At 34.8% G+C, this 13740-nt stretch overlaps 2 protein-coding genes across 6 annotated transcripts; one reads left to right on the top strand and one right to left on the bottom strand.

Annotated features, from left to right (window-relative positions):
- Window positions 1-651: 651 nt before the first annotated feature.
- On the top strand, window positions 652-5647 carry LOC121996237 (AT-hook motif nuclear-localized protein 10-like). Of its 5 annotated transcripts, XM_042550131.1 has the most exons (8): window positions 660-728; window positions 820-853; window positions 1280-1758; window positions 1843-1917; window positions 2483-2535; window positions 3479-3610; window positions 3869-4030; window positions 5297-5647. In XM_042550131.1, the coding sequence occupies exons 3-8, from the start codon at window positions 1506-1508 to the stop codon at window positions 5399-5401; spliced, it is 780 nt and encodes a 259-aa protein (XP_042406065.1). In that variant the 5' UTR covers window positions 660-728; window positions 820-853; window positions 1280-1505; the 3' UTR covers window positions 5402-5647. The 5 variants fall into 5 exon arrangements, with proteins under 5 accessions (XP_042406062.1, XP_042406065.1, XP_042406061.1 ...); XM_042550127.1 differs by having other exon boundaries at window positions 1280-1917; XM_042550128.1 differs by lacking the exon at window positions 820-853 and having other exon boundaries at window positions 652-728; window positions 1280-1917.
- Window positions 5648-5810: 163 nt separating this feature from the next.
- On the bottom strand, window positions 5811-13382 carry LOC121996236 (short-chain dehydrogenase/reductase family 42E member 1-like). The gene is made up of 5 exons (XM_042550126.1): window positions 13140-13382; window positions 12319-12661; window positions 9286-9557; window positions 7103-7302; window positions 5811-6435 (listed from the first exon to the last, which is right to left on the bottom strand). The coding sequence occupies exons 1-5, from the start codon at window positions 13327-13329 to the stop codon at window positions 6001-6003; spliced, it is 1440 nt and encodes a 479-aa protein (XP_042406060.1). The 5' UTR covers window positions 13330-13382; the 3' UTR covers window positions 5811-6000.
- Between the last annotated feature and the right edge of the window lie 358 nt (window positions 13383-13740).

The following is a 13740-nucleotide window of genomic DNA, read 5'->3' as shown; positions in this document are numbered from 1 at the left end:
ATGAGGCGACACTGATGATCGCGTGTGTGAGGGAGTAGCGACGCTTGGAATTGATACAGTAAAAAAGGGAGACTCCAAGAAGAAATTTAGAATTTTAGGTTTTTAATTATATTTAAAAAGATATTAATTTATTTTAAATTTTAAAAAATTATAATTCAATTATGTTTATGTATTATATATTTTATCAACTTATTAATTAATATTATTAATTAAATTTATTTTAAAAAATTAATCAAATATCAAATTGAAACCCGAATAATACAGTAAATATTAAATTATATTATATTATTATTTAGAGTTAAATTAAATAATATTTTATTTCATGTAATCTTAATTTATAATTATTTGATAATCATATAATTAAAATTACATATAATAAAACCAAATATACTTTTAGGGAATTAAAACCAGAGCTTGAGGAACTAATTTCTTAAGGAGTAGGGTTTGCTAAATTTTTCCGATAGAAAAAAAAATATCTTTCACCGTTTAATAAACTTAACAATCAATTATAAATTAATCCCGTAATCTAATTAGCTTTAGACTGGATGAACTTAATCATTCTTTACTAAAGGAAAAGGTAAATTTTAATTTTGTCAAATAATTCAATTTAATCTCGTATTTAAGATATTGACCCTTTTTAAAAACAATAAAAAGACAATAATACGTGTATCCATGTGGTGCTCTCCAGCTGCGAGGGATTCTTCCACTGAGATTTCGTCTGCCCCTCGGTACTCTTATCTTCTTACACCTTCCACGTTTTAAAGACTTTTTTTTTGGAACTGATTTTGTGTTTATTTTCGTTTTTTTTGGGGGAGCAAGTCGAGTGAAAGAAGAAGGCTGGCGACCAGATCTCGTAATTTCTCTAATTTTTCTCGTGGATTTTCCATCGGAATTTGATATTTAGGGTTTATTTTAGGACCTTTTTTATTTTCATTTTCCGAAAACCTAAAAGGGTTCGCTAAACTAAATCTTATGCGATATTTTTTTTAATTAATTAACCAATATTTGCCTTCTAATTTCGATTTTCACATTTTATTTTACCGAAAAAATTGGTCGTTCTTCATCAAAAGAAAAAAAAGAGAGGCCTTTTTGAAACGCGATCGTTTGCTCAGACCATTTTTCTTTCTTGCTTTCTTCTTCTTCTATTTTTTTTTTTTTTTTTACAACTGGTTTAGGGTTTCAGATTTCCTCTTCGAAATCTTGTATCTTTTAAGCTAGATCTCTAAGATAGCGCGATTTTGATGTTGTTTTTCCTTTCTTTTTCCTGTGTTATTTGCAGGAACTGCAGAAAATATTTGAGAAATCTGCTTGAGGATTTTACAACTTCCCTGTCTTTTTTTTTTTGTTGTAAATGTACAGAACTCCTAAGAGATGTATCAGGAGAAAAAAAAATTCCGATCTTGTTGCATTTTTCTTGACGATGGATATATCCCTCAGTTTATGTTTGCTGCTGGGCTCTCACTGTCGGGCCTGTAGCAGTCTCGAACTATAAAAGGTGTCGATCCATGGAAAGGAATCAATCTCCTCTCTTCAATGCGAAGCTTGTCGATCACGAGAATGGCATTCGTGTCTATGAACCACCAGGCAGTGCCAGTGATACTCCTGCGTATCAAGTAGTGGCGGGTGGTGGCTGGAGTGCCAGTGCCACTCCTCCGTTCCAAGGAGTGGCCGGTGGCAGCGGTGGTCTTTCTTCCGGCAATAGCTCCGGGGAGTCATTCAAGAGGAAGCGTGGCCGTCCGAGGAAGTATGGTCCAGATGGTACGCCGATTCTTGCTGTGTCCCCGCTTTCCAGAAGTCCTGCTCCTCCAACGTTCTCTCCGGCTACTAATATGGCAGCAACAGTTGCAGCGGAGGGTGCCAAAAAGTCTAGAGGCCGTCCACGAGGTTCAACCAACAAGAGACACATAAAGGCACTTGGTAATCTACATTCTTTGTTGCAATTGGATTTTTTTTATTGTATTTCTCTTTTTATCTTATTCTACCAACACAAGTTCAAAGCTTTATATATATTTTGCATCTTATGGTTTCTGGTGGATCGAAGCAAGACTTGCATATACCAAGTGTTTTCTCCTATTTCAGACGCTTTGTAAGGCAAAGCATACTTATTGCCTTGTGCTTTTTAATGTTACAAGCACTATATGCTGTAACTTGTGTTATAGGTTGGTTTATTGTTTGGAAAGGTTTACAAGTTCTCCATGAAGTTCGATGTGGATTCTTTCTTGGTAGCGCCATGAGGCAAATCATTTGGATTTATCTAATTCTTGGTATTCTATTTGGTTGAACATGGTTGCTATGCCTTTTTCATTATAATTATGTTGTTTAATAATCTTCAGGATTGAGGCTTTACTCTCGTATGAATATCTATTTGGCTCTAGATATTGCAGCAAATGCTTTTGTTGCAAACTTGATAACATCTAGAATTGCTCGTCTTTTGGGTTCACTATTGGTATTTGTGTTTATTACAAGGAATAGTTACTTGTAGGTTCAACTGGGACTGGATTTATGCCACACGTCATAGCAGTTCAAACTGGAGAGGTAAGATCTTTTTTTTTGTTTGTTATGTTAAAACTAGTTCAATACCATGTGCTCGCTTTGTCATGGAGAATATATCATTTGTTTTAAGATCATTTAGGCTCCATTTGTTTCACCTAAATTTTCTGAAGAGTAACTTATTGAATAATGTTTCTGAGCAGTTTTTGACCTTTAAGGTTGTCTTCATTGAATCAAATTTCTTGTACCAGGCATTTTTGTCAATTTTGAGTGCTGTTTAAAGTTATCGTATGTTTTGATCAAATTAGAGTGACTAACATTTACTCTTAGTCTAAGGTCTTTAAGCTAAATGTGTTTATTAGCGCTAATAATAAAAAATCTAATGATGCTTATTCAGGAATGGACCTACTGAGCAAACGAGATTGAAACTGTGCCAAAGCAATTAGGCATACATTGAATTGCTGTATTGTCAGTGTCGTTTTTGAGGTGTATGATGTGGCATTACATTGTTCCACATATAATTGGGTTTAAGGTAGGATTCCCTGTCACTGCCAAGTGCACAGTAGCCAGTAGGTGAAAAAACGGGAACACATTTTGTCATCTCATGGTCCTACTCTAATTTGGTCTCAATTATACTCAATCATAACCTATACTGTTAAGAAGCCATGGCCAATCTCCTGAAAGACAAGTCAGAGAGGGATTTGTATGTGTGAGATCCATAGGGAAACCGATCTTAACTTAGACTTGTGTTTATTCAAATGTTCTCATGAGGCATAAATCAGTGATTTTGACAGAGATAGATACAACCAAAGCATTATTATGTTCTTTGTGGGCATCAACATTGAATATTTGTTGCTGTGCCCACTATAGATTTGCAGGTTAGATGAAATAAACCTCACAACTCTTAGAGATCATGTTGCTTGTAATTTCAATGCTTTTCTAGCTCAGAGGATGTTAACTTGCATATCTATCTGCTGGTACTTTTCAGGATGTATCAGCCAAGATAATGGAATTCTCGCAGCAAAGCAGACGCGCAATTTGTGTTCTGTCGGCAAATGGTGCAATTGCAAATGCTTCTCTCCGTCAGATTTCTACTTCTGGTGGTACAGTTACTTATGAGGTTAACTTGGAACCTGCTCTCTCTATCCAATTTAGTATTGCAACCTTAGATGTGGTTTTGATGTGCGCTTTTCCACCACCACTTCTTATCACGTATAAGCTGATATTTTCTATCAGGCCAAGTTATATATGTGAGAAATGGTTAGCTACTTTATTTTAGGTTGTTCTCCGGCATTATCTGGCGCTACTGTGCAGTGGCTTCCAATACTAAAAAAATGATATATTACTTGTTTGCATTTTTGTGATGTCCTATTAACAGGGTCGTTTTGAAGTCTTGTCACTCTCTGGATCATTGCTGCTGAGCCACAGTGGAGGTAAGCAGAGCAGAACAGGTGGTCTCAGTGTTTCACTAGCTGGTCCCGATGGACATGTTATAGGCGGCGGAGTGGCCGGTGTGTTGATAGCAGCTTCACCAATGCAGGTAATTCTTGATATTCTCCTAGTTAGAATACCTGTTCTGGTAGTACATAACATAAATGTGTAGCTACTACTTGTTTCTAGTTCTTTTTTTTTTCAAGAGAATGCAAGTTGATGAAAACTCAAACCATCTCTTGTTTTAGCGCTTCCTTTTATCTTTCTAATTCAGTTCCCCCATGCTACATGATCAGCATGTTTCCCAATCAATTTTTGAGCATTATTTTTCCCTAACAAGGAAGGGGAGCCTTGGCGCAATGATAAAGTTATTGCCATGTGACCAAAAGATCACGGGTTCGAATCCTGGAAATAGCCTCTTGCAAAAAGCAGGGTAAGGTTGCGTACAATGGATCCTTCTCCGGGACCCCGCATGGCGGGAGCTTCGTGCACCAGGCTGCCTTTTTTTTTCCCTAACAAGCTCAACTGAACATTCAAAGACCTCGTGAGCATTTGTATCTTAGGATTTGAAACTTCTCGCAGGTTAGGGAAATTATGCAACATCTTGCTAACCAAAGCAGTTTATCAGATCCCTTTGTGAACTTATTTTAACTTAGCCCTATACTTTTTCAAGGAAGAGTGTATGAGCCAAAAAAAAAATGCCCTAAAATTGTCTAGTTCGGTAAGTTCAACAACTCTGCATTTTAGCTCGTTATTTCCTTGTCAGTAAACCATATGTTTTGATTTTTGCTCATCATCAGTGATTCATTCAACAACATTGGTATTTCTAAACATTTTTTATTTAAAAAAAATTAAAAACACTGTACTAGATAATATTTACAACATCTTTAAGCAATTTTATTTTACATGCACTTGCTTTTGTTCTTATTAGTTTCACGTAGTGTGCTATTGCCATCTTACTATGTTTCCTATAATACAAAGAAGGGAGGGGAAGAAATAAGCTAAGGGAAAGTCATGGTGGACTCATCTTTCCTTCCGTTATATATATATATATATATATATATATATATATATATATATATATATAAGGTGAGCACCTAGTTATCTTATGGTGCTCACAAGGTGAGCATTTTTTTTTTTTTAAGCTTAGGGGTTAGAATTTAGAATTTAGGATTTAGATTATAGTATTTAAGCTAAAGAAATAAAAAAAAATACACATGGTGAGCACCATAAGGTAAGTAGGGTAACAACCCTATGTCTGTGTATTCCTTTTCTCTCAAGTTTTTCCTACCTCATTCCTCTCCCCTACAATTTCTCATACTTGTACGAACTTGTCTAATGCCATCTATATCCTAAAGGATCAAAAACATTGCAGGTGATTGTCGGCAGCTTTACTTCTGAAGGGAAGAAGGAAACTGGACACTCCGGTGCAAAAGACTTTGAAATGCTCGCTTCACTTGCTGAGAGCTTCTCACCTTGAGCACTGCACCTGGCTGCAACACACAATGAACTAATTATCATCTGTAGAGTTTCCTAGCCATCCCCAAAATTGCAGCACACTGGCTGCATTCGCAAAATCTGAATGCATTTTTACTATGTACTCATCTCTGTATCTGCTGTAAATTTATTGTACCTAGCTAAGATATCACCTGTGTTACAAGTATCAATTTGTATGTACATGTCTTTCTCTATGTGAATATATGACAAGATTTGTCTTTAGTTTTCATTTGAATTCTTGTGTAGCCTTGGTTCTGTGAAGCACACTTGAATTTTTCTTTTGTTTTGGAAACCAATTGTTTCTTTTAATTGTAAATATTATGTGAAGTTGTTTGATGCATAATCCTATTTGTTTGTTGTCACTTTTTGAGCAATTTACCAATACATCAACCTTGTAACTATAAACTATTAAGGTAAAATTCTCCCATGTCTTAATAGAGCTATTATACAGATTCAAATTTCGCATATGGCGATAAGCGACTCTTTGAGTAGTATACAAAGACCTTGCAAGTTCTGTTTCAACCTTATGAGAGTTGTGTTCATTTATTAAATGGGCAACCTTAACAAAGAGAGGCAGCAAATTCAATTCTGTGCTCTCTTCAACAAAAACCTCATTGAGAAAAAACCAAGACAAACAGTTTGCCAAAACCACCCTTTGGAATTTGCAGGATCGACTTTGCTCGACAGGTGCAATGCATAAAGCCCTTCGCCAACATGCAAAGCTACTGATACAATGAACACAAGTCTAACTATCCACAAGGATCTGAAGAAGAAAAGACCAAGCGCTTGTGTCCAGGCTAATGGTCCAATGGGAGGTAGGAAAGCCGCAGAAAACAGCGTAGCCATCCCGATGACGACAAAGATCCATACATAGATGGTTGGGCCGTCCAGTTCTTTTCTTTTCCTATCTTGCCAATATGCAATCATGGCCTTCATGCCCTCGTCTGGACTCACAATTGGTATGTAGCCTAGCTCTTGCCTCGCTTTCAGTATAGAGAAGTAATGAGTCACACCAACCTGTTCAAGATATCAAAAATTTCATACTTCACTGTATTTAGCACCATAAATAAACATTATGCCCTCCTTTTAGGCCACAACTTGTTTTTGTTTTCACAAAGAACTGCAGAAATGAGCTTCTATTGGTTGAATTTGTTACTGAATCAGGCAAATGAGTGTCATGTAACATGGCAAATCTTAGAAAACTAGGGCATAACATAACAAGGTCATGGCAACTAATAAGAAGTATGCAAATTGAAAAGAAATTTATACATCTAACAATTACTCAGGGATATATAGCAAGGACTAGAAAATCAAAATTTTTCTGTTTGCATTACGTACTACTAATATTTGACACAACTTGAAGACTAACATATATCTTGTTGCCTAGGATGTATGTTCTGGATTTGCTAATACATTGACACAGGAAAATGTAAATAATAAAAGAGACTCTGCATACTGTTTGCTTATGCAGAGTAGTTTGAAGAAGCACAGTAGTAAGTTTGTCTGTTCTAGAATAATCAACTTCTGGACTGGTTTAAGATACAACATACATAACTGCAATGAATCAAAGGCGAGTAGCAATTCAATTATTGGTGCTAACTTCCCAGAGCTGAAGTTTTTTCGGAAAAAAAATTGAAGCAATAACTGAAATATCCAACAAATGCTAGTGATTAACTTTATTCACCTTGTGAACCTCAGCTGGAAGAAGCAGAGGCTGGGGAAGCCATCTATGGTTGAGCCATGGATATAAAAGTGTATAGATGACCCAGAAAAATCGAGCCATAAACAATGCATGATGGACATCCAGTGTCATTCTTGGCATGACATAATCCAAACTCCGCAATAAAGGCTTGATGATAAATTCAAATGTATTAACAGGTGAGCCTGAAGAAATAAGCAAACAGACTTTCAAATAACTCATTACATTTGAAGAAACAATATGAAAGTATGTTGAATAATTAATTTGATATTAAAGTATAAAAGATGTCTGTATGACTGGAATCCACGCTACAAACAATGCACAATGTGCAACAATGATTCCCTCAGACTTCCCATTATCTCAATTTTGAAAATAACAAGCTTATGATGTTATCACCAACAGGCTTATAATTAGCCAAAAAGGACTAAATAAAGCTTCACATGTACGTGAATTTATTTAATAGCGTGTCCAAAACAGAGCCAGTGTCAAAATACTGAAATTCAACAATGAACGTTGCCCTAGTATATTTAGAATATAAATTATTTAATTGTATTCCAAGATTTTCAAACTAAATACACATATATACAAGATATGTTCCTTACCAACTTTTCCATGATATCAAACTATTTGTTACTTCAAAAATGAGTTACTTTTTCACTTAGTTGTATCAAGCATTCCTCGTCAAATCAGTGAGAACTTCTGAGTTGGGGATGCACAACACCAAATACATCTGAGGCACTAAATACCACCATGCAATTTGCAATAATTATGACAAGGCCAAGCATAGTTCGGTGGAAAAGAATGCTTTGGGAAGGATTAATTTAGTTAACAGACTCACAATTCCACCACACTGCTTTTTTTTGGAACAATAGGAAGGATTATTGTGAGTTTGGGCCTTTATGCCACTAGCAAACTTTGTTTATGGTTATATCCTTGTCAATATCAAATCTTTAAAACATTTTGTTAATCTTCAGCCAATTCAACTTGTCTAATTATATGATCAGTTAGTTGTTTCTAGATATGTTGATATAAACTCATATTATTTCTTTTAAAAATATTTATTGGAAGAGTTACACCTAATTGCTCCAATTAGCACTCTTTTTTTTTTGCAAATGCCTGCACATTTCTCACCTCTACTAAAACAACTTTTTTTCTATTAACTGTTTTCTAATTGCACAACATTGTGAACTATAAAATATAACTATTCTATCAAAAATAGTGTAAAATTTTCTTTTACTGTAAGTAGCGCACAATGTTCACAAAAGACTTCAAAAGTTGTTCTCCTTTTCAACCATCCACTCTTAATAAGATTAATGATATAGTCCTCAGTCCTTAATATCATATTTAATGTCGTATTGTTGTTTATTGTTGTCAAGTCATGCTTATTCCAATTATTTCGGGTTAGTTATATGAATCATATCCCTCCAAGTGACCTCTAGGCAAGGATACAACATCAGCAATATTCAAATTGATTATTGTTCTTGAGTAATAAATTTCAAAACCTAAAACTCTTACTTGCCAAAAATTCATGATTCATTTAATTGTCCTCTCAGCCAGTTTCTTCTTACTGAAACTACATTTCATATACGCCTTTTAGTTATACCATCAGCTTAGCTTTTAAAATGTCTCCAGGATACAAACTATGAGTTTATACTATTGAAAGTCTCATCAATTAGAACAATATTATCTGCAAGGACATAATGGGTAGGATGTAAGTCTTAAACATGTCCATGTATTTCGGAAACAATTAAGTAGCGAATGACCATTTAAGTGGAAGCAATTAAGTAGCGAAATGACCATTTAAGTGGGGTTAATATTCTAAAACTTAAGAACCTAAGTTTCATAAATATGTAAGCTTTTTCTTTTAGAAATCTTATACTACCTATTGATTAAAAATAATAAATTCTTACTAGTTATTCGTTAATAACAACGGTTCAGTGGGGTCAATAGACCTCATTGGTTGCACTGAGACCAACGTCCCTATCTAGCTGTGATTCAGAATTTTTTGGTGACTAAGAAAAGTATCATTCTTCCTACCATGTAGTTATAAGACTAAGAAGTCAAACAGCATAACAGAAACAAATGCACCTAGATTAACATGACAACATTAATGACTAAATATATAAGACTTTAATAGCTCCAGATGTATGTCCATGTTTTCTAGTTACCATCAGATATGAAATAGGGTTGCCCAGCAGCCACAACATGCCCTTCTCTGCCAGGGATGTCATCCAAAAGTCCCATGCTTGCCAATATCAGAGCGTGAACTAAATTGTCCACATAAACCCAATCTGTCTTCACATTAGGACTACCTACTTTGAACAAAGCTAACCCCAACTTTGCAAGGGAAAGAATTCTTGGAAAATGTCTCTCTTCACCAGGTCCATAAATAGCAGCAGAACGAATTGCACAAGTATAAAGACGAATACTGTTTTTTTTCCTGTAGCAAGAAAAAATGGATAGAAGAGCCATAACCAAAGTCGATGCCAAGTTAAATGTTATGGATTAATTAGGAAATGGTGTGTAATGATCGTACAGAAGTATCAATTTGATTGGCAAAATATAAGCTGGACAACGTAAACTGTATCAAGCATGTTGGATGTCTTTAGACAACTTCACACCCTATCACATTCGTTTCAAGTTACTTTGTTTCGACGATGAATACTTTAAAGGTAAAACTGACAATCTAACACAAGAAAGCCTCAAAAATAACTTCTTTGCCTTGAGTATGCCGTTAATCACAGGAAGGAACAAGAGAGACACAGGAGTCCTTGTTCAAGGAGAAGCAGCTCAAGAAGAAATCAGATTTGCTGAATTTATAGTTTTGACTTATTTTTTCAAAAGAGGGACATTCATTTATATAGCCAACTATTTTCTAATTCTAATTTCTAAGGATTTGAAATTAGGATCATATAAGATATGTCGTAAAACACGTGTTATTTAATTGCATCTTATCATTAGACAAGTAGAAGACATGCAATTAAGTTCATGTTTTGTTTAATCCATGTGCAAAGTAAAATGAAATTAGAAGGATAAGTGATTCCTTGAATAAAAAAATATGTTAATGCTTATATCGAAAATTAGATAAACAGGGGAAAGGATATTTACAAAATTGCTAAAACGAAAGAGAGGAAGACAAGAGATCTTATCTAAATAAGATGTATTAAAGATGAATGCAATAGGACACTATTGAATGATAAGGAAATAAAAGGGCGATGGAAGATATATTTTCATCAATTTTTCAATGAAAATTTAGGTAAACAACTTAACTTAGGTAATTTAAATAGGTCAAATGAGTATAGAAATTTAAATTTTTATCGTAGAATTTAAACTTTAGAACAAGTTTTAAATGAGATGTAAAATGGAAAAGTAGTTGAACCTGATAATATTCCAATAGAGGTACGAAGGTCCTAGAAAAATAAGATATTGAATGACATACAAAGTTATTCAATTTGATATTGAAAATAAAAAAATATCAGATCTGATAAGCATTCAAGTTCCCTTATATAAGAACAAATGAGACATACAAAATTGTACAAACTATAACTAATAAGTCGTATCATGAAACTTCAAGAAAGAATAATAGAAAAAAGACTAAGAAAGGAGACCATGGTGACCGAAAATCAATTTGGAATTAAACCTGGAAGATCGACAACAGAAGTTATTTTCTAAGACAACTAATTGAAAAGTATCGGAACAAAAGTAAGATTTATACATGGTATTCATTAATCTAGAAAAAACTTATGATATACATGGTATTCATTAATCTAGAAAAAACTTATGATAAAGTTGGAATTATACAGAGACTTCTAGAAAAGAGAGGTGTTAACATAATGTATATTGAACTAATTAAGGATATATATGAGAATGTAATGATAAGAGGATAGACTTACCAAAGTGTTTCCCATAAGAATATAACTACATCAAGGATTATCTCTAAGTCCTATTTTACTAATCATGGAGGAACTCACTGGACACATCCAAGATACCATACGTAATGCTTGTTGTTTACAAATGATATTGTTTTGGTAGATGAGACATGTGAAAGAATAAATGTTAAACTCAAATCATGGCAGTAAATGCTAGAAGTGAAAGGTTTTAGAATTAATAGAGTAAAGACATAATATATGAAATTTAAGTTTAGTAATATTAGACGTAATGAGACAATTATTACGATAAAAGGTGACAAGTTGTAGGTTTTAAGTATTTAGAATTATTTTTGCAAAAGGATGGAGAGATTGAGAGAGGTCTTACGTATAATACAAGCAGGATGGTTGAAATGGAGGAGAACGTCAGATGTTCTTTTTGATTGTAAAATACCTCTAGACTAAAAGAAAGGTTTTACAAAATGACGGTTAGACCTGCTATGTTATATGAAGTTGAATATTGGGCTATGACTCAAACAAATGAGCAGAAGATAAGAGTTATAAAAATGAGGATGTTAAGGTGGATGTGTAGGCATACACGAATAAACAAGATAAGAAATGAAAATATTAGAGAAAAGTCAAAATTGCACCTATTGAGGGAAAACTCTGGGAGATACGTTTAAGATGGTATGAACATGTACGTAGATGACCAATAGATGCTCTAGTTAGGTGATGTTAAACTATGACAAATGTTCACATCAACCGAAGAAAAAGAAGACCAAAAAAGATTTGGTTAGCAACAATAAAATAAGATGAAATTTATTTAAATATAAATGATGATATAGTAGGGGATATAGCTAAATAGCGTAAAGGGATCTATATAGCCGACCTCACCTTGTGGGATAAGACTTAATTGTTATTGTTGTTGTTGTAATAATCTGATTATTATAAGCTCAGTTTACATGTGTATTTAATGTTAGATAAATTCCATTAATATTATCTCATATGCGTCCCCGTATCCACCCACGTAACATATGCCTAAAGCAATTACCCCAGCACAAATTGGCTGCATGTAAAGTCATTTATAAGTGTTAAATAATCAAAACACAACCATAAGCATTAACTGAACCAAGGATTGATTCAACTACCACAATGAGATTCAACTTAATTTGATCATCCTAGAGTTATTCATTGTATTTTTCCTTCAATTATAAATACTAGATCTTTGCCTAAAAAGTGTCTTCTTATATGAGATTATGATTGCTTTAATAGTTTCTAATGAACAACAGTTTATCATACAATAGCAGAAACATGAGATTTTGTTCAAAAGCTTACTTGGAGGGGCGTCCATTACTTTTAAGAACCAGCTGTTCTGCTATAGATTTACTTCGACCATATGGATCAACATGCTCATCAAGTGAAAAATATGGTAACGATTCATTCCCATTCATGATCTCCTTTCCTCCAAATATAACATTGTATGTACTGACATAAACTAGCCTCTTGATACCAAACTCATGGCATACGTCCAGTATGTTGCAGGTTCCATTTATGTTAACTTCAAAAGCGCGCCCGGCTTGGAGCATTTCTTTCCCAGACATTCCATATGAAGCAAGATGGAAAACACAATTCGCACCCCACAAAGCCTTTTCAATATCTTTTTTCTTATTCACATCCCCTGAAAAAATTAAGATACTTTTAGTATTCATACATGTGCTTCCACGGTCATCACAGCAGCGTCAAAACAGCATAGGCCAGTGCCAAGAGCAGCTCTTGGGAAGTGAGATATAAATTCTTATTTTGCCTAACCGATTAGCTATGTTTTCCTGCTGCCCTTTCATGACAATTAAAAACGAAAAATGGAGCACTGGTACCATTTCATTACTTTCCAAACAAAATCAGATTTAAATTCGCTGTTCCGATAAAATCTCCATGTCGGACTAGATGAAAGATCATAATTCAGAACGCAATACCAATAAATCTTCGCCTGACCAACTCAATGCCCCGATCCTGAGTAAGTAAAAAAGTCGACCTGTATCGCTACCATCAATTTCATGAAATTCAAGTAAAATTAAGGAGACCAGAGAGAATTTGACAACTGCAATAAGGGCGAATCGAGAGGTAGGAAGTAAGAGCGAGAGAAAAAAAAAATGAACCTTGGATGCAGCGGACGCGGGCATTACGGAGATCGGCGGACCAGGGGGAGGAGGCGCGGAGGTCGAGGGATCGGACCTCGGCGGCGCCGCGGCGGGCGAGCTCAAGGCAGAGAGCCGCCCCGACGAAGCCCTGCCCACCCGTCACCACGAAGGTGTTCCCCTCGATGCCCTCGTTCTCGCTCAGATGCATCGTCTTCCTCCTCCGTCCGTCACAAGCGCTCCCTCTCCCATCATCATACTTCAAGTAGTGAGAAGGAGGCGATGCGCTGTATCATCCGGCATACGGTACAGGGTGTCTGTGGCCCTTATGTCCAGTAACAAAGCAGGTAAACGACGGGTGAGCAGGGCTGGTTTCATATTATTTTGTTCTTTTTTATTTCTTCCTCTTCTTACATTCCTTTCCATCTTTTTCTTTCCTATCCCTTACCATTTTTTCCACTTAAATTTCTTTCCTTGTAACTCCAATCCATCCTAGTATATAATAAATGATGAATTTTTTATTTTATTATTAAAAAATAATTTGATTAATAATTTATTTAATTATTCAAATAAATTTGAATGATTATTATATATTTACTATAAATAAGACTAATGTATGTTA

This window comes from Zingiber officinale, chromosome 6A (assembly GCF_018446385.1).
Source record: "Zingiber officinale cultivar Zhangliang chromosome 6A, Zo_v1.1, whole genome shotgun sequence".
NCBI lineage: Eukaryota > Viridiplantae > Streptophyta > Magnoliopsida > Zingiberales > Zingiberaceae > Zingiber > Zingiber officinale.
Note: the sequence above shows the minus strand (reverse complement) of the source record. Positions and strands in the feature narration are given on the sequence as shown.

Coding starts and splice junctions, on each gene's coding strand:
- LOC121996237 (XM_042550128.1), top strand. CDS start 1,506: ATGGAAAGGAATCAATCTCCTCTCTTCAATGCGAAGCTTGTCGATCAC. Junction 1,918..2,482: donor GAGACACATAAAGGCACTTG/GTAATCTACATT, acceptor AGTTACTTGTAG/GTTCAACTGGGACTGGATTT. Junction 4,031..5,296: donor TAGCAGCTTCACCAATGCAG/GTAATTCTTGAT, acceptor AAAACATTGCAG/GTGATTGTCGGCAGCTTTAC.
- LOC121996236 (XM_042550126.1), bottom strand. CDS start 13,329: ATGCATCTGAGCGAGAACGAGGGCATCGAGGGGAACACCTTCGTGGTG. Junction 7,303..9,285: donor ACCCTATTTCATATCTGATG/GTAACTAGAAAA, acceptor TTATTTCTTCAG/GCTCACCTGTTAATACATTT. Junction 6,436..7,102: donor TTCCAGCTGAGGTTCACAAG/GTGAATAAAGTT, acceptor TATCTTGAACAG/GTTGGTGTGACTCATTACTT.